Raw genomic sequence first — 21,476 nt, forward strand, 5'->3', positions numbered from 1 at the left:
TTAATTTATATATGCTCTTATTTGATATTAACAAGTTAAAAATTGATTTATTACAAAATAAAAACATTAATTTATTAATATTTCATACAAAATAGTTCAATAAAAAAATTTTAAATAATATACGTTAGAAGTCATTTATATAAAAAAAATATACTTAAATGTTATTTTCAAGTATATGTATACCAGTATATAATTAGTAATTGAATTATAAATCAATCCATCCTCTAATTAGAACCTTTCTAAAGCAATGATCTCTAAGCTTAATTATAATGGTGATATTATTCTGCCATTTATGTCCATTATATATATAACTATTAATTATAAAATATATATATATATATTTTTTTTTTATAATTAATAGTTATCATTTTATAATATTACATAATTATTGTGTATTACAAATATATAATAATTATTTATTTCGAAATTAAATAATAAATTAAATTACTTTCAAATACTCTGCTCACATTATAGTTATTCGTTTATTATCGTACAGTTTAGAAATTAAAATTTTTTGTTTAAATTAAAAACATTTTATATTTTTTTTGCTTATTTTTTATGTTTATAATGTTCTTCATACGTTTTCAAAAATTTTAATAAATATTGATATTTTTAATAAATATTGAGAATTAATTAACGGATGATTTCGATTTTCAAAGAATTATTTAGTAATTTCCATAACAAATTATGCGCTCAAGTTTTAAAAATGAAAAAATTATGAAAAATTACGTTATTTTTGTTAAATATCTTTATTATTTTTTTCGATAATAAAAAAATTAGATATTTTGCTTTTTATTATATGAATATAGGATGTTCAACAATCAAACCAAAATGTTTATTAAAAAATCTGTAGGTAACGAAACATAAAAATTTCAATATAATGCCGAAATTTCTATTGAAAAATATATATGATTGCTCATGAACATCTAATGATAAACAATTTCATGCGATAACCAAATGATAGTAAGCAGCAAAAATAAAATAATTAGTATTTTACGAAAGAATATCATCCTAAGAGGATATCGTTTATTTTTTACAAAAACCTTACGTTTGTTGCAAAATCGTATATGTATAGCTAATTCAGAGACATTTGGATGCAATCTGATAAACTTAACATCATAAAATCAATCATTAACATTTTAGTATCTTGCTTCACACATCGAGGCTTACTTGAATATCTTATTTATGTGAATATTCTATATATTCTTAGGTTTTTAGTATAATAAAATCAATATGTTATATAATTAATGTGTTTTTTTATATCGTCGAATTTGTGCTTGAAGCTTTGATCAATAATATATATACATATACATATACATATATATATACATATATATATATATATATATATATATATGTATATATATTAGAAAATCTAGAAAAATATTTTTAAAATATTTAAAAAATGCAATAAATTATATATTTACTATATTTGCAAATTTATATATCAAAGACTTTAAATTTACAGTGTTACAGTTTACTTATATATTTGTTTTAACAAACATTACGTATGAAAAATTCTATTTTAACGAATTGATAAACATTCAATCATTCACAAGATGAAGGACACAATCTTTGCTGATACCGTTTTCCTTTAAAGTTGCATTTGTACGTTCCAATCTTTTCGATGAATATCTTTAAGCAATTATATTAATTGAAAAGTTAAAAATGCAAATAGATAGGACGCACTCCACAATAAATTATATCATATATAAATGATATCGTTAATATCAATAAAAAATTGTAAATCAATAAAAAAATCAGATATCTTTTTACCCGCTCAACACTACTTTATATCCTCTGTGTCCGGATGTTTGCATAGCTTTATCAAGTAATTCGTATAATTTTGCTACCGAATTGTCAGCAAACACATGTACTAAATATACAGTACTACCAGTTAATGATCTAATTTTCAATCGCAATTCGCCAGTTTTTCCAGTTGCTTCATTAATCTGATGCAATAATGGAGGCTAAAGTAATAATATTTGAATTGTCAAATAAATTGTATTCAAATGCTTTTACTTTTGATAAAATATAATTTCTTTCATATTTTGCTGTTGGTCAGATAAATTTCTCACCGTACTCTTTCTTGCATAAGTGGCTGATTTTGACATGCGCGGATGTTTTGTCGTAAAACAACCAGGGACGAGATTGGCGATTTTGGGTTTGCCGATATCATTAATTTCTGCTGTGCTCGACGCCTTTGATCGTAATATCGATTGCATACCGATATTTAATCGTCCTCCAGATAAACTAGCAGATTTTGAACGCGGCCGAAGACAATTTCCAGCAGTCCCCGGCCGACTAATAAAGTATAATTAAAAAATAAATTAATCGAAAATATAAATAAGTTGATGTCAAATTAGTCAAAATAAAATAAATGCTAATTTTATTTTTATTTATCTAATCTAAAAGAAAACCTAGATGAAGATCTGTCGGAAGAACTGTGATATCTCGTCTTGTTACTTTGAATTCTCAAAGCATTTCTCGACAAGAATGATTGTTCATTTGCCGACATATCATATTCCATATTTTTCGTAGCCAATTCTCTCTTTTTTTGAAATAATAATATTTGTAATTTGTATTGGAATTTTGTAAGAATTTTAACAAATATAAGCAGTTTATTAATAGCTTTACTTTTTCTCGTCGACTACTTCGTGCTAATTCAGCATTAATATGAGATTGAAGATGAGAACTCGAACAAACATTGTTATGTGAAGCCAAAATTTGCGACCTCAGAGAAAATAGATCGGCAGAAGGTGTTTCCAAAGAGATTTTGGGTTTCAATAAACTAGTAAAGTGTAAAAATGCATTATAGCTTGAGTAACAATTTAAAAAATATTTTCTTACATATAACTATCATAAATAACAAATAAATTATTTTTGGCATTTGAAGATATGTGTTAGATATGGCAAATTTTTAAATATTTGTTCTGGCTGTTACATAATACCGGTTTGTTGGAAGAGATAAAAATGGAATATTCTCGGAAGCGTTATCTTTTGATAAAGAGTTGATATGACCAGATCTTTGAAAAATGGTATTTGATCTGCGTGAGGTAGTCGATAACAAGCTATCTACTGCAGATTGCTTTCCCAACCGATATCCTTGACCAGGAAAACTAGCGGTGTCGCCTACATATAATTCCGTTCTGCGATCTTCTATCTATAAGAGAAAGTAAAAACGATGACAGCCAATTAAATTTTTCTTAACTAATCAATTTCATATTATATCAAAGAATCTGTAGTAAAAAAAAGTACGAAGGACTAATCATATTTAACTAATAATTTACTATGAAAGGTACTCCATCAGGATATTCTTGTTGCAATTCAGATGGAAAATATCCATCCAGAATATCGCGAATGAATGAGCCTGCAGTCGGATCATCATAAGATCGTAATGGTTCTTCTTTGACGACCATACCATTTTTATAAAATTTTAACGTTATGCAGGAAAGAGTCTTTAATCACAAAATGCATAAGGAAAATACTGATCATTGATAATTATCAAAATAGGGATAAATATATTAATTCCAAAAACTAGTCAACAATTAGTAAATTAATTTATTCGATATTTAAAGTATATCTTATTGAAAATGTATCACATGTAATTAAGCGCGTGATACTTCGCATTATTTCTGTAATGTACGCGATGTGAAAGCACGCCTTACAAATTAGAGCTATACTTTAAAAGTCGCTCCTCCTCCTTTTTCGTTATGATGAATGTGAACTTCGCCCTTTCCCGCGGCTAGGTTTAATTGATCGATATTAGCAACTAACTGATCATAACAGGCGTCGAGATAATTACTACAACGGAATTACTAATTATTGTTATAATCGATTATTTCCACTTCAAACTAATAATGTTTATTCCAGTTACTTGCTATCGCCGTCTATATTCATCGAGTTGTTCGTATCACCCACCCACGTCAATCCATAATCAGACAAAAACTTCTACAATATTGTAATTGTTAATTATTGCTCTCAAATCTATTTAAAATGAAAATTTAAACCTCCATTTCGATGATCTTGTGTTCTAATGTCAGACATCGTTGATAAAAATATTCGGAATTATTAGCCTGAGTTCGTTGTTCTTTTTTCCGCACGAGTTCCTGATTTTTGTATTTAGCTTCCCAATTTTTGATCTATCATATATCATTCAAAAAAAGAGAAAAATTAAAAAACATTAAAGAGATTATATTAAAGAATTTTTTCCGTAATAAGAAAAATTATAGAATGATTATATAATTACAAAATAATTAGAAAAAGAAGAAAAGAATACATGAGAAAGGAAATATATTAAATATTACTTTTCAAGAAAATTTAATAATATATAAAAAAGATACGCGAATGTAATTAAATCTAATAAAGATTAGCTTTCTACTAAAAGTTTGCTATAAATTTTTGAATGTTACATTCCTAAATTAAGAGAAGCGTACAGAGAACCTTCCGTTTTAAGCGACCGATTTCTTGATCTTTAGTTCGCAATCCCTCTTCGGCTTTTGTCAAAACGGTTTGCATCTTTCGCATCTGTGATTCGGCCAGATGCAATTGTTTCGTTAACATACTAATGAGCTCACTTTCTGAAATTAATGCGATAGCTATGATATAATTTCAAAAAATATGGAAATTACGTTTTCTCTAATATCATACATAATATAAAATTTTGTTTTATATTAACAAATTTCTATTATATATATTCGTTATTAAACATTAACTCTTCTCAACTGTGCATGTATTATTACAAAATTTTTTTAAACCTTCTTCGATTATGCTATTTACAGGAATGGAGTTCCTAGTCATCTTGGAAGTATTATTCCACAATTTTCTCGCAGAAAAATTCGCATTGGAAACCTGACAGCGAACATGTAAATAAAATTTGGCATACTCTTTAGTATTCTATATACAACAAATATATTGCACAGTTACCGTTTTATTGATTCGATTTGAAGATTTGCTATAATCGAGAACGATTTTGTTGTCATCCGATGGACCTGTCCTCAGAATTAGAGAATTTCCCGTTGTAGTGTTTGGTAGGCATGATGACGAAGGTAATACTTTCAATCTAGTAAAATGCTACATTATTTTACTTTTACGAGCAATATGCTGATAATTACTAATAAAATACACATTTTTCATTGTTGTAAAAAAATGTGACATATCCTAATATAACCTACTTGCAATTGCTGTCATGTGACAAAAATAAGGAATTTCTTGGAAATTTCTTTCTCGACTGAATTGAGGAATTTCCTTGGCTCATGTTTTGAATGATAGCATTAATTAATGAGTTCGACAACATTTACATAAATTTTCTTACGTCGCCAAAAATCAGTTATTCGCCCGAAGTTGTATTTACAATATGCGACGAAAGAAAAGTCGATGTCGATTTAAATAAATTCAACGTAAAGGAAGTACATAATGATAATTTAGAGGACACAAAAGCAAAAAAAAGTTTTCATTTATAACTTTCATAGTAAAAAAACTTACAATGATATGTTTATGTTAAACTACTTATTTAAAAAATTATGAATTAAAGATATAGATGATAAGTCTATATTTTAATAATGTTCTTTTTCTCTTTCTATATTCTATTTTATATTTTTCAATTTGCAATTCCGAATCAATAAAATATCCGAAATAATATAATTTAAAATTTTACATGATTTATTTGATATGCTTATTTGATGTCTCGTGCGCGCGTGATTGTAATTTATTATAAACAGTCTTTAAAAGTCCTCGTTCTAATTGCATAAGATATTTAATTGCATGTTGAAAGATATAATGAAAACAAGGTCAAGATTTTCCGCTGGATCGACTTTGACATAAAAAATCACATAATCAGAATAGAGAAAATTATACAGTCATTAATACATTATTTACATTATAATCTAGAAATTTATAATAAATATGTAATGCAAATGTAAATAATCACATATGAAAATAAGCTAAAATTTAATTATTTTAATCAATATTTACAAGAACACATAGCTTAGCTCAATACATTTAAATTTTTTACATACGATTTAAAAGTATTTAAATATTTTATTATAAAATATTTTGCTTTAAATTTAATTTTTTAGTCAGATTCTTTGAAATTAAAAAAAATATTCATTTGAAAATATTTATTTTATTTTATTTTATATATATATATATATATATATATATATATATACATCCTCAAAATATATTTAAAATTTTTTTTATTAGATATCGTATTTTTAAAAATATATATTTAGCAACACACACACACATTATTATTCATTTGTGATTAAAAGCAAACATTTAATTTTCAAAATTATTTCATCAAAATTAAATCCCATAAAGATAATATCTCATAAAATACATTTAACGTTACAATATACACGAATGTTTAAAAAGTTATTTTTTAAAACAAAAAGAAAAAAGAGAGAGAGAGAGAAAGGAGGAATATCATTATTAAAGAATTAATCTTTAAGAGCACTTAAATGGATCATTGATATCTCGCTAATGAATCACACGTCCAACTCATTCATCGCATGTTACAGCACTGCGCGTCGGCGCAGTAATTCTTAATCGATCGCGGTGTATCGCTTGTATTTGGATCACGTGAACAATGGCGTCATCAAAGGGGCCGACGTAACAAACGGTTACATCGCGCCGGCGATCGTGCAGCTGGCGTGCCGTCAACTGCCGCATTCTCTTAATTTTATCGTGCGTCGTAACGCGTCTTCTCCAGCTCGACAACGACGTGGTGAATAAGCCTAGTACCGCGGCGCCAAATAATTATCACGTGTGCCACGTCGCGTGGATAAAAATGCCGCGCAAGAGAACGTTCACGCTTCACGAGGTATTCTCTGGACGCAGGAACGGCACGAAGGTGAGATTTCGATCGGTTGTCCTTCGATTTACGCGATCTCGCTGCTCTCGAAAACAGCTGATTACTGGCCACGTGGTGTTTTATAGAAATTAAAGAGATCAACATTACTTAACCTGACTTAACCTCAAAACAAGCAGTGGGGCTATGGGTTTGTCAATGACATATCTTTCGGAGCATCGATATCAACTTATCATTTTCGCGATTTTTCTACGAACGTCGTATTACCCGAAGAACGTCGTATGTAGAATGTCGATATGGAACATTTATGATATTTCAAGACCATTATCTATTCATTGAAGCCTTGACGTATCTCTATCATTTAGCGCCGCTAAGCTAAGTTTTTCCTTCGACAATACTTGAGAATAATTTTCTATGGAGTTAGGACTTTCTATTGTTGCTCACTCTCTCTTTTTCTTTATATGTAAAAAAATTAAGAACTTGTTTGGTCTCCTCATTTTGGAAACAGATTATGGTGATATTTTTAGCATATGAAAAGAATTATAGAGTTTCTCTTTAACAATTATCATATGAAAAATATAACATCGTTTCTTTCACTTCACATTCATTGTCGAAAGAATTATTCAAAACAATGTGTTCCAAATTGAGTACTAAAAAATCAATATAAGTTGATTATTAAATGTGAATTATTATCACAATAACATTTATATTTTAATTTTTAAGAGATTTTTTAATGGTGAGAAAGAGAAGTAACTTTATACGTTTTCTTTAACTTTATTATTTTATATTATTGTATTATTATATTTTTCTCGTTAACAATTGCAATTTCCGAAACATCGAGAAAAATTCCAACTCTATTAAAAATATAATACAATAATATAAAATAATGTGATTAAACATACATATATACACAAATATATTTATAAAATTATTAAAATTGTTCTCTATAAAAAGTCTCTTTTAAAAATTATCATTTATCATATATTAATAATTATCTCACTACAATGAAATTATATATATATATATTGCTAAAATACATGAAATATCTATGTCTTTTATTTATATTTAATTAAAAAAATAGAATAGAAGCTTCATAAGATTTTCTTGTAAATGGATTTATCCTTGTAGATTTCCTTCACAATGTGAAGCATGTTATGCAATTAGAACGTTTGTTAAGCAAAATTAAATATCAATTGCATATCTGTTGCATAATATCATGTAAGATATTCTGTGAATTCACTATACTGTTTTCCTCGTATGCACACATAATTGATTCTTTTTTTCAATAAATATATCTCGAACTTTATATTTATTATTTATTTTTTAATACTTTGTTATTGTTTTCTATAAAAATTAAATTTTTGTGACATAATACCTTAAATTAATATAAGAACTCATTTTTGAGAATAATACTTATATGAGGAAGTATAACGTTTCACTTCTTAAAAATTATATAATAAATGTGCTACATGGCTATTGCGATGCGTATACTTTTATACCGACTTCGAATATAATTCCATCGATCAAATTGCTCTTGCCTCGATTATAAACTTGATAAGGTCAATCATGAAATAATTAAGCTTAATATTATAGTCGGCAAATTTTTTGTTTAGAGAACCAATCTTCGAAACTATTTGACTTTGGAGTTTAAAATTATATAAAATTATATTAATATTTTACTAATTCACTGTTTTACATCATAAAAAAAATATATATTAAAAGATCCTTGAAACTTTTAGGCTCAAACATGTATTAAGAATTCTATAAAATTGCATTAAAATCATCATTTGTTTAATTATAATATGACACAAATTATCGATCGATCAAGAAACGCGGCCTCTAAGTTTCACCGCAGAATAAACTTAAGAATGTGTCCCAAGAAATAATTTATATGAGTATATGTGTAATACGCTTTGTATTGACAACTGCATGTACACGCTGCACGTAAGAAAAATAATGATGAATTTTAACAATTTGCGTTAAAAGAACTTAATATTTCATAATATTAATGAATAATATTCTCTAATTAAATATTTTATGTTCTTGCGAGTCAAAATATAATTTTTTAAGTTACTTTTTTATCTATTGCTATGTTCAATTAATTGTTTAACGGATTCCTGATTTACCATATATATCATTTCAATTTTATACTTATTCTTAAAGTCATTTGAAAATAAATACTAATTATTTTGTAGTATATCTTTAGTAGTTATATCTTTTACAAACTCCATTAATATTTATTTCAGTAGATTGGACTAAATAATCTTGTTTTTAGTAATTACTATTAATGACATTACTTATTTCATTATTTCTTCTAATTTAGCATATATAGAAATCATTTGAAAAATTAATCGCAATTGTATTTATGATACCTTTATTACAAAATAACTAACATAAACTTATTTTATTGTTTAATAAATATTTAAAAACTAGAAAAATTTAATTTTTAAATATAAATATATATGTATAGTTATTTTTTGGCTAATATTTTGGCTCATATTTTTTTATATGCAAACGGTTTGAATGAATTTTGAATAAATTGTATCACTTTAAATAAGTCGATTTGGTTATCGATAACTGACTGTTAAAAAGTTTTTTATCATTTTGTTTTTTGTATCATATGATTTATTCATAAGTTTATTCATAAGTACAGTATTATCGTCTCACACTGTATTAAGAACGATCGAAAACCGGCGCAATGGTGGGGTCATAAAGATAGTCACCGCCTCGTGGTCCGGTTGTGCCTTTCAGTGCCGGCATTTCATTCCGTCTGCAATCATGTCGATTGCATTGCGATTTCTTTCGTTCACTGCACGTTTCAAATCGCATTTATCGTATCTCGCGAAATTGTAATCGTGTTTCTCCGCGCGTTTTCAAGCTTCATCTTTGACGTAAGTGATACTTTGGACACAACGACGATGTTGACATTATGATCTTTTTCATTTATTAGCAAGCGAACTTATGACTTGTTCAACTTCATTATCTATATGTACATCGAGATCATTTTAAATTCGATATGATATTCGGAAAGTGAAGGAAATGTTGATGTTGCAAATTTTCTTGTTATCTCATCACTAGCAAATTATATTTATTATTAATGAAGTAACTATGCTGATGCTTTTTGCATTGAACTTATTCCTTTCAACATGATTCATTGAAAATGGAAATAATGAAAAAAACGAACGTTATACTAGTGTCATTGGTCATTTTGGCTTATCATTATCACTTATCGTTATATTTTTTCTTCAGTTAGCCAAAAAGATAAAGGATATATAACCATCATTGTCTATAAATATATTTCTAAGAGGATATTTGATAATATATACAAATAATATAAAATAAAAAAGAAGAATAATAAAAAGGAATTCTTTTGATAATATAAATCTTTCACGGAAAGACTAAAAAAAGTGTATTAATTTTTATAAATCAATATCACATATCAATGAATCATATTAAATTTTACAAAATGCCTTGCTGTTATAGATCTTAAAATTGTTTTATTTTTGATATTAAAAAATTAAAGTAACTAGTAAGTAATTAAATGTTAATATGTTACAGTTTTTCGTGAATTTTCCATATAACTAAAAGTTCTATTTTTTAAATTAAATGAATTTAGACAGTTTTGACTTTAGAAATACTGCTTATTCTAATCTATGCATTAATATGTAAAATTTTGTCGAATTTTCCATATAACTATATATAACCATAAATAAAAGTTCTATTTTTTAAATTAAATTAATTTAGACAGTTTTGATCTGGAAATGTATCTTCCAATCTAAGCATTAAATAATTTTTTTATTTTTTCATCATTCATTATCACAGTTTATTCATCAAATTTTATTCAGTGTTTTACCTTGAGACATGCAAATAAGATGAAAGACATCGTAGTTGTATTTCAAGTTAGTAAGGTGTTCGGTTGTTTTGCTAATACGTGATCACATTTTTTATTTAATCTAGCATTTATGTCATCTAAAAATTATGTAATAAATTTACATAACCATGACGAGATAAATATATATATCTAAATTTTTATTAACCAAATATTGCTGAAATATATCATGCTTTTTATAATTTTTAATATTTTTCAATAATATCTTTGATATGTCAAATTAAAATCTTGATATTATCATTAATATTCGTATAGTAAATTTGAATATAAATAATATTAAGCAAAAATTATTCAAAGTATTATACATAATACTTTTTGTTATTATATACTGTATAAATATGGTCATAATATTGCAATATAATCGTAAGTGTGCACACATGTATTATCAAAATAATGATTTCTTACACGATTCTTACGTTATAAATTAATAAAGTAATAAAAGAATTTATTTTTAAAATTTTTATTCTATACATTTTATTTTTAAAATTTTTATTCTATACATTTTATACATTACGTTCTATTTATGAAGATTGTGTTTTAAATCAATTATATTATTTTTATTGTTGCATAAAGTTCTTTTGCATAGTCATTGTATGTCTCCAAGACGTAGCTTTACTATTAACTAATTTCGCAAGAGTCATGCATACATCTTTTATAGCAACGATTTCTTGCGGAAATCTAATATCCGACGTGCAATCTTAATCACGCGCGTGCTTATGCTACAGAGATCAGTTAAACGTTTCATTTGAATATATCGCAGATGTGGATTAAAAATTTGCTGGCGATTCGATATATAAAATGTGAAATTTAGAAATATATTAAATAATATATGAATATAGAAATATATTAAATAATATATGTAATTATTTTTTATGTCTTACGCAATATACTTATAAAATGTGTTTTATAATTATATTTCTTTTTAGCAGTAAATAATTTGGTATTTTTTTGTATATTAAATTATATATATAATATACATAAAAATTATCGTAAAATTTATATCATCTAATCATTTATATATATATATATATATATATATATATATATTTATTTATTTATTTATTTATATTTATATTTATATAAACAATATCGAATTATGTATTATAAATTATAAACGAAGACTTAAAAACCATTATAAATAATGTAGATAATTATACGCGCTGATCATTTTGCAAAATATATATTAGAAAAGATTTTATATGCTTAACAAAAATGAAAATCTTCAAACAATAAGAGTTTTATGCTATTATATTGTTATTGGTACTTCCACAATTACAATTAACGCAACAATTAAATCATAATTCATCCACCATTTATTGTGTGGATAAAAAGTGCGCAATTTTTTTCTATAAAATTAATTTCTTGTTTATTAATATGTATATCTTGTATATTAATGTAATTAATTTCTGCGTTCTTATTGGATATAAATATCATTTATAAATAAATTTTTGCAAAGAGTTTTTCCATACAAAGAGTTTCAGGAATGTCGATATAAATTCCACGTATAGGAATTTCATCTTATTCTCATAAGTGATAACCTTGCAATACTTTGAATACCTTGCAAGTTTATTGACATCATATTATACGTTAGGTGATGCAAATGTTGATATGAAGCGAATGACGTCACACGATCTTATCTTCTCTATAAAATTTTTCCCTATAAATTTTCTTTTCTTTAAAAATATGATTATTAAGTTAAATAAATTCTCTCTGTGTTTTACAGAATCCAAGGTGATCTTTGTGCTTTTATTTCGCACAAAATATTGGTATACTTCGTTCAAACAACTGTAGTCGCACAAAAAAATGGAAGAGTTTCAAAGGTGAAAAAACATATTTGAGAACATATATATATATATATATATATATATATATATATATTTCCTACTATTAATTTTATAAACTATTTTTGCATATCTTCGTGTAGTATATAGAATGTCCCAAAATTTTGAATGTCTTTTGCTAACAAATACTCTGTCTAATTTAGATTTTTCTTTAATGAAAATACCATCGATTTTCGAATTGAAATCTGTTGAAAAAGAAGGGTTTATTAATTAAATTTGATGAAGAGTTAACAAAACTATATTTTTCATTTCTTCATTTTTAAGTAAAATTTAGTTTAACAAAATTTTAATTTGAAACTTACAATTAGTTACACAAAAATGAAAAATTAAAAATTCGTAAAAAAATAATAATATTTCTCGATATATTCCTTAAGAAAAAATCGATTAAAAATTGACCAAAAAATCTGTCATTAAAAAAATTTAGTATTTTTAGGACGTCCTATATAAACTTTTTTTTCCATAAATATTTTTTGAATAGATAAGTAATAACTTATATATTTCATAAAATGTGTATTATGTTTATTTTTTATCGTATTTCCCATTATCGCCATTCGTTACATATAGATTAGCGTTCTAATTAAATAAACTGACGATCAAGTATATCAAAGATATTTATCTTTTAAAATGCGACTTACGATTTGTTTATTTGTACTACGGAATATCTTGCAGTAATTTTATTTTACAGATATGAAGAATCTAGTATGTATAAAGAACGGCAATCTTGCAGTTTACGAAGATTAGGAGGTAATAATCTTCATAATAACATGATTTAAAGAGAAAGCTTTATTTAAAAAATAGTTAAATATGATGATTGATGCTATTATAAATTCGCTTTCTAGCGCAAATTCATTAATATGATCAGTATGTTGCTCTTTCTGATAATCACATGTAGATTTTTTTGATTACAGATATGGTACCAGCACGAGTTGTGCTGTATATGCTCTCGTTTTCGGGATTCCTCGTGTCTTTCATGATGAGAACGGACATCAACATTGCTATGGTAGCCATGGCGAAAATACCATCAACATTGAACAATGAAACTATCGCTGTATCGTCTCATTGCTATATAATATCGAATGCGTCACATGTGGAAAATAAGACTATAATTAGGCCGGAGGTATGCTTACGCAAGTATGGCGATAATGTGATAAATTATATAGTGCATATTTTTTTTCCATTATATACAGACCATTCGTTGCATGATATTTGAAAAATAACAATTTATTTTCTATCCAATCTGCAATCAAATGGAATCATTTTTTTAATTTTTTTGTCATTTTTTTATGAAACTGTTTTTGTCAAATTCAAATTGCATTTAAATGAGAAAAGAAATATGTGGACGTAATATTTATTTAGTCAGGTCAGAATATTTCGTATAATGACTTGCACGATTAATGTCACGATAACCTGTTTGAATATGATGAATACAAATAGACATCATCGTCCATATCATTATGATATAAATGCATTCCACGTGTCAACAAAAGCATGCAAAATTTCTTTGTAGTTTTGTTTAGTTTCACACATATAAATAAATTTAATATAAAAAAATAAAAAAATTCAACGCGAGGAAATAAATATTTTAAATAATTATTTAAAATATTATTGATAATGAATCTTTGGATATTATGAATTAATAAGTATCATCTATATGTAATAAGAAAAAAGAGAGAGAATTGGCTGTGCTAAAGTTCGAATAAAATTCAAACACATGCAATATTTTAATGTCGAGAAAAGATTGATTAGCAGACGTTTTTATGCACGTTTTTGTTGTTATAATGTGTAAGATGGAAATATGATTAAGCGCAAGAGATGTATTAATAGTGAGTCACTTATTTGAAATTGACAAGATGAATGATGATAACATTTATATTATTTCTCATCCGAAAATCATGACATATAAAACTAATATGATATTTCTAATTTTATCACCAACGTCGCAAAACAATTCAAGAGAATAAAATAAAATTAAATAAATTTTAATATCTTTGTAATGACAAAAGATGTTTACAATTATGATAACAAAAAATATCAGCAAGCAAGAAATCTTAATTTAAAAGTAACACTTGGATTTTCCCAAAGGGGGTAATATACAGCATTTTTTAATGAAAATAATAAAAATCTCATGCGAATTTAGATTCATTTTATTGAATTTTTCTCTAAATATTAAAGAAATCCAATCACATCTTTCGGTGGGAAGTTAATTTATTTAATACAAGTTTGCTGCAATATATATTAATGGAGTGATTCTTGTGCATAAGTAATAAAAAATCATGCCTTTCTTATGAATAGGAGGATGGCGAGTTCGAATGGAGTCCAGCTATCCAATCAGCTATTCTCAGCTCCTTTTACTGGTGTTACATACTATCACAAATGCTTGGTGGTGTTCTCACTCAATATTTCGGCACTAAAACTATATTCGGCGGATCTCAAGTCGTTACTGCCGTATGCAGCCTTCTCATGCCGACAGCCGCGGAAATCCATTATGGGGCAATGATAGCATTACGCAGTATACAAGGCATTGCAAGTGTAAGTTTTTATGTAATTAAAATAATAAAAAATTTTACAATTATATCCAAGACGATGCAAATATATAAAATATATCATAAAGGCAGTTAATCATCACATATCATAAAGACAAATTTTTGAAACATTTTTTAACTGTCATAAATATCTATTGCTTAGATGTATGCTTGGATGTATATAATTTGAAGTAGATTGATAATTTTTGTTTATCTTTTTTTCTTTTGAAAACAGGGACTTACATGGCCCGCAATGTATGCTGTAATTGGACATTGGATTCCACCTGTAGAACGCTCGCGCTTCATGTCTTCCTTTCAAGGTATGTTATCAAGTGTCAACAGCTAACAGAGATTTTCATGTGTTACAGTGAAACTTCGATACGTTCGATATGGCAAAATTAAGCTAAAGCTATGCGTTCCGTCATATTGCATTGCAAGTGTAATGCCATAAAATGAAAATCGCATACTTTTAATTGTATTTTCGTGAATACTAATGCACGCTTCTTTCAGAATGGAATACGGAATGAGAAGCAATTATTCTATACTACATTATTGTTTCAGTCAAAATTCCAGACCAAGAATATAATTTATTATTAAATGAGAACTTTCTATATAAACGCTGTGCGCATTGATCTGCGCTAATTGATCGCTTATTAATGATCCTGAATAGTTCATCTCCACAAGGTTGCATTCACCGGACCGAGGGGTATACTCAACAGCGACCGCTCAACAGCATGAGAAAGGCCGAGTATACTTCCAGCTGGTAGAATCAGCCGGGCTCGTCAGGCATATACATATTATTGTATATATATATATATTTGTCTCTTTTATATGTATGTCAGTTCTATTTCTTGGTTATATCCAGTTTGCGGTATGAGTTAATCTAATCATCTTTCTCACTCAAATTTTGACCATAGACAAAGATACAAGCTTCGTTTCGTATATTTCTGATACGGCGTTTATATTTTTATGCTTGCTTACTAATCCATATGTTTAAATTAATCGTTAAATTTTCTTACTGCTACTGACATGTGCTCTAAACTAATATTTATGATTTCTGAGTTTCATATTGAATAAACATTATTACTTAGTTTATTACAATACGAATGAGGGGTTCCATAATATTAAAAATATTCATATGCTACAAATTACTTTTTTATGTTCTACATCTATTTAATATAATTAGAATGTTATAAGAATTAAGTGTTATGAGAATTAAAAATCTGCTTTTTCAACTTGTACGCATATTATTATTAATTTTTCATTATTTACACTATATTTGTTTGTAATACCTCTTTGTGTAAAAAAAAATGACACTCATGCAGGTAGAACGAGTTTATGCTCTTATTATTTGCAGATATAGAAGTTTCATTGTCCCACCATTAACAGCTTCATCATGTCTGTCCTCGTCCCCGCGTACTAAGTCTTTACTTGAATCGCTTTACAGGGTGAAACACGTACATCATGATTGAAGAATGATCATCACCACGCATGAGTGTCGTAACAAATCAAGACCGAAGGCCATTCGACAAGCATCATGTTTCAGCTTTCCTCCGGCTCGTAGGGTGAGCTACGCCTAACATCTAGATTATCTATATTCAGGGTTCAGCATCGGCATTGGATTGACCTACCCGTTGTGCGCGTTTATCATCGCTCATTTTGGATGGAGGATCGTATTCTACACGACTGGTAGCATCGGTCTCGTTTGGTGCATCTTTTGGTACTTCTGCGCCTTCGATACCCCTGCTTCGCATCCCAGAATATCTAAGTTGGAACTCCGTTATATTCAAGAATGTGTTAGAAATCAAGTTATCGGAGCAAATGAGGTAAGGCAGTATATCTGTTATCCAATGATTCTTTATATGAATAAACGCGCTAACATATTATTTAATATGTTTAAAGGATCTGCCTGTCCCTTGGAAATCTATACTCACATCTTGGCCAGCATGGGCTATTGGTATCACAACTTTTGGAAGAATATGGGTACATTATGTTTTTATCATTCCTGGTCCGATGTACATGAAGACAGTATTAGGATTTAGTATACAGGCAGTATGCATTTATTAGCCCAAAAAATCTAGCTTTTTATTTTATCAATATAATATTTATCAAAATAATAACTTTATTTTTTAGAATGGTATTCTGTCAGGTGCCCCTTTTATTTGTAGCTATTTAAGTTCTGTTGTATTTTGCTACATCGCAGATCTCTTGGTTACGCGGCAAATCATGACTTTAATTACTGTACGCAAGATATTTACTGCGCTATGTAAGTCCTTTGCTTTTTTAAACTAATTAATACTTAGACACTTTGTATGTGAATTACAAATAATCATTGCTTCTTTTTAGCTCAAGTGGTTCCTGGAATTCTCGTAGTTTTAATTGGGTACTTAGGTTGTGATATCATTCTCGTTTTAATTATATGGTTTATAGCTGTTACTCTCATAACAGCTGGTTACGCGGGTGCAATGGCTAATATTGTCGACATAGCACCCAATTTCGCTGGTGAGTATGCGCAATTTTCGCAAATACATTCATTTGAAAATTCCAATAATTTCATTATAAATCGATATATTTTTTTAGGACCGGTACTGGCATTTGCACAGACAATTCATATGACCGCTAGTTTTTTATCTCCTATAGCAGCTGGTTTGCTTACACAAGAAAGCGTAAGTATTATATTTTTCTTTTTTTCTCTATTGTGCATTAAAATTAAAAGCAATATAATATAATAAAAAAATTTATTATAATATTTCAATAGCAATCTCTTGATGCATGGAGAAATGTATTTGCAGTCACTGCAGGTGTATGCTGCAGTACATATATTGCCTACCAAATGTTTGGTACAGCGGATATACAAGCATGGAACTATCCTGATCAAAAATATCCTCAATCTATTCAAGAAGATTCTCAGCCATTAAATGATTTATTTCATGAGAGAAATGAAATTGTTTCGAGTCAATCAAATTTATCGAAACAAACATAATGTATCTTTATTTCGACTTATAAATATCAAATTAATTTTTAAATTTTTCGGTTAATTTTTTTGAATTAATTTTTTATCTTTATGCTATAAATATTATTTCTTATTTATTATTGAATCTTCTCTCTTAGAGTCTTTAATATAAATATAATTATATACATAGTTTTATATATATACACATGAAACTGTATATAACAGTTACATTTTCAACACTATATTTCTGTTTTTCAATATTTACATTTCTGTAAATAGAATAGCTGATTGTTAATATTTATAAAAAAGTGATATAGATATCAGAAAATACAATATATAGCGAGGAAATTATATTTTTATGAAGAATACCTCAAATATGTCAAAATGTTTAAATTCTTAGATTATGTACTATAAGTGCACATATATGTTTGAAAAAATAATTAGTTATGAATAGACGAAAATTATGAAATGAAATAAAATATGATTAAAGGCATTTTATTTGGATAGAGTCCAAGATATGTTATCTCTTGTGTGACATTAATAATATTCCAGACAGTAATACGATTAACGCATATAATTATTCTCGTATATATTATTTAAATTTAAACAAAATTTCATTTTATTATTAGTTTGTTTTCAAGAAAACAATACATTTTATATTATCTGAAGAATAAACATTTTATATTATCTGATAGAATAAAAATTTAATATCTTTATTTATATCTCGCAAAGAAACTTTGCATTCTAATAATAAGTATTATATATGCAGTAATGTTCCGATTTTGCTTGTTTACATTCTTTATCATGAATTATATTCATAAGATGATGCGGGACATAACTAATTTATAAAATGTGGATCTCGTAAAGATATGAAATCATTATTACTTACTTCATCTTATTTGTGTGAAAGCACAACAAAGATTTCACACATATCCATACACGTATATATAATCTTTTACATATTTAAATGCCTATATATATTCAAAAGTATGCAAAAATATTATTCTCTTAAATCTGCTATAAGTTCAGAGACACTTAAAATATAAATTTGCTAAAAATAACTTTTATTTATAATTCTTGAAATAGAATATGATTCTAATTATCATAAATTAAATAAAAAAAATTAAGTAAAATTTTAGAATTGGGAAATTTTCATAATATCTATTTTTTACAATCAGTGCCTTGTGGTACACATAGATCTTTAAATTGTAACAAAGCTATAACAGAGTTCTCCTGATATTTTTAATAATCCATTAATTCTTATAAATTAATATAGAGAATTAGATATATAGGTGATACCTGATAAAATGTTTACAATTGTCAAAATGACATTATCTATTAACCTGCCATTATTAAAATAAAGAAAAAATATTTATTATATGTAGTGTCTCTCTCTCATATACAATTTGTATTCTAAATATATTTATAAAAGGATTTGTTTATATATTGGGATTATATAAGATTATATAGTCATTTATGTAAATGTCATAAGAGAGAAAATGTTATGTTGTCGATTATTATATTTTTAAGAATTAATATTTTTATAAATATATATTGCAATGATTACATTAATCACATATATATAATCATTTTAATAAATTATATATGGAAGTATTGTAAATTTAATTTTACAAAGCTTTCATTGAATTAATAGAATATGAAGAATTAACTTTCTTTTTTAATTTAATTTTATTATTTGCGGACAAAGTACTTTGTATATAGAGATATATATTGGCAATCAAAAAGTATATATCAATATATAAAGATCTCTGTAAATATATAAGATTTACATTAATTGATTATATATTATTATGTAATGTTTTTATGCTAATATATTATGAGAATATAGAAATATTACATTATTTTTGTTTTGTATAATATATTTATAGAATTTAATTATGAATTCTTTATGGAAAAAATGATATTATTTTTATTAATATTTATAAATACAGTACATAAAATATTTAATTATTAAAGAAAACGTTTTTTAACTATGTTGTGAAAATATCTATCTTATATATTTCTTTATTAAATTAATAGATTTTAATAGAGAGAAAGATAAAATTTTGTTCTTCAATATGAATTTTAATTTAATTCATTTCTTACTGATGTTATGAAGGCATTTCCGACTGGTGCGTAATATGACAATATCATTAATATTATTAATTTTTCTCTCTTTAGACATCTTTATATTATAACTCTATATTATAACTTATAACTATTACTTATTATTATTATTAATGTAGAATTCATAAGAATTTTAGCATTTCTAAAGTCGAGGACCAGGAGCGCTAAGTTAATAGTAGAGACTATGTATTATGCGAAATGTTATTCTTAGAAATATGACAGATATTATATAACAGATATGATACGATTTAATTGAAAATATAAGCACATATAGTTTCATTAATCACAGCATTTTTACTATATATGTACATATAATTCTTTCTAAAGTATATATTATATGTGATATATGTATTTTAAACTTAAAATATTGCAAGTTCCAAAAAGCAATTACACTGATACAAAAAATTAATGACTCATCAAGTATGGTAAGAACAAATTTAATTTTGTATAGATGTTTGAAGGCCAAAAAAGTTTGCACATTACAAATTATATATTTAGATTTCTTGGGCTATTGCAATATATTCTTGAATTTTATAGAATTATAATTGAATAAATGCTGATAAATAATAAATGCATGATTTTGTGAGAAATTTTTTAATAAATTTTCAGAAAAGATTAGAAAAGTAATTAAGTTAGAAGAATAATAAATATTTTATAAAAATAATTTTAAAAAAATAATTTTAACAAATTTGTTTTTTTCTTTTTCTAGCAATATTGTAGAAAATAAATTTTTACATTAATATTTCAATATCTTTTTATCTTTTTAGGAATAAAGTTTTGAATTATACCATTAACCACTTTAAGATGAGTCATGAAACATCATATATATATTATCATATATATCTTTATTATTATTTATATTTTTCCCTTCATGAATGTTTTATCTATAAATTAATATTAAAAAAATAACACTCACCGACACACGATGCGCAGCGGTAAATTGCAGTATTTGATCTAAAAAAAATGAATAAATATATGTAAATAATATGAATATTTTATTAATTATTCAAGCAAATATTTATCTCTTACAGTAATCAATATTAAACATGCTTGATACATATATTATACATATGTACAACAATGCAAAAAAAGAATGCAACGTAAGATAAATCGGAAAATAATATATACAGGTAGAAAATAATATATGCAGGTAGAAAATAATATATGCAGGTAGAAAATAATATCAGTTTTACACTCACCTCACGATTATAATACCGTTGCCTGATATCTTTCAAGACATCTCTTTTCTGGAACTTTGTTCCTCCGTTTTTTCACAGAACGTTCATATAATCACTCGCGATTAATTACGGTTGCACAAATTACTTGGAATACG

At 26.2% G+C, this 21,476-nt stretch overlaps 3 protein-coding genes across 4 annotated transcripts; 1 reads left to right on the forward strand and 2 right to left on the reverse strand.

The window, feature by feature from the left end:
• Nucleotides 1-1,544: 1,544 nt before the first annotated feature.
• LOC112637094 lies at nucleotides 1,545-3,419 on the reverse strand. Its single transcript, XM_025406040.1, has 5 exons — nucleotides 3,291-3,419; nucleotides 2,952-3,163; nucleotides 2,079-2,304; nucleotides 1,777-1,970; nucleotides 1,545-1,635 (listed from the first exon to the last, which is right to left on the reverse strand). Exons 1-5 carry the CDS (start codon nucleotides 3,417-3,419, stop codon nucleotides 1,545-1,547), a joined length of 852 nt encoding a protein of 283 aa, XP_025261825.1.
• Nucleotides 3,420-3,677: 258 nt separating this feature from the next.
• Nucleotides 3,678-4,563, reverse strand: LOC112637088 (UBX domain-containing protein 11-like). The gene is made up of 4 exons (XM_025406001.1): nucleotides 4,444-4,563; nucleotides 4,011-4,142; nucleotides 3,878-3,951; nucleotides 3,678-3,804 (listed from the first exon to the last, which is right to left on the reverse strand). The coding sequence occupies exons 1-4, from the start codon at nucleotides 4,561-4,563 to the stop codon at nucleotides 3,678-3,680; spliced, it is 453 nt and encodes a 150-aa protein (XP_025261786.1).
• Nucleotides 4,564-6,598: 2,035 nt separating this feature from the next.
• Nucleotides 6,599-18,088, forward strand: LOC105253322 (sialin). Of its 2 annotated transcripts, none has more exons than XM_011261276.3 (12): nucleotides 6,599-6,853; nucleotides 12,424-12,520; nucleotides 13,227-13,285; nucleotides 13,450-13,658; nucleotides 14,834-15,070; nucleotides 15,299-15,383; nucleotides 16,666-16,889; nucleotides 16,966-17,115; nucleotides 17,197-17,329; nucleotides 17,410-17,565; nucleotides 17,644-17,729; nucleotides 17,822-18,088. In XM_011261276.3, the coding sequence occupies exons 2-12, from the start codon at nucleotides 12,504-12,506 to the stop codon at nucleotides 18,044-18,046; spliced, it is 1,581 nt and encodes a 526-aa protein (XP_011259578.1). In that variant the 5' UTR covers nucleotides 6,599-6,853; nucleotides 12,424-12,503; the 3' UTR covers nucleotides 18,047-18,088. The 2 variants fall into 2 exon arrangements, with proteins under 2 accessions (XP_011259578.1, XP_011259579.1); XM_011261277.3 differs by lacking the exon at nucleotides 6,599-6,853 and adding an exon at nucleotides 9,548-9,702.
• Nucleotides 18,089-21,476: the final 3,388 nt, after the last annotated feature.

The sequence above is a fragment of the Camponotus floridanus genome, unplaced genomic scaffold, assembly GCF_003227725.1.
Source record: "Camponotus floridanus strain SB8 unplaced genomic scaffold, Cflo_v7.5 scaffold13, whole genome shotgun sequence".
Classification (NCBI taxonomy): Eukaryota; Metazoa; Arthropoda; class Insecta; order Hymenoptera; family Formicidae; genus Camponotus; species Camponotus floridanus.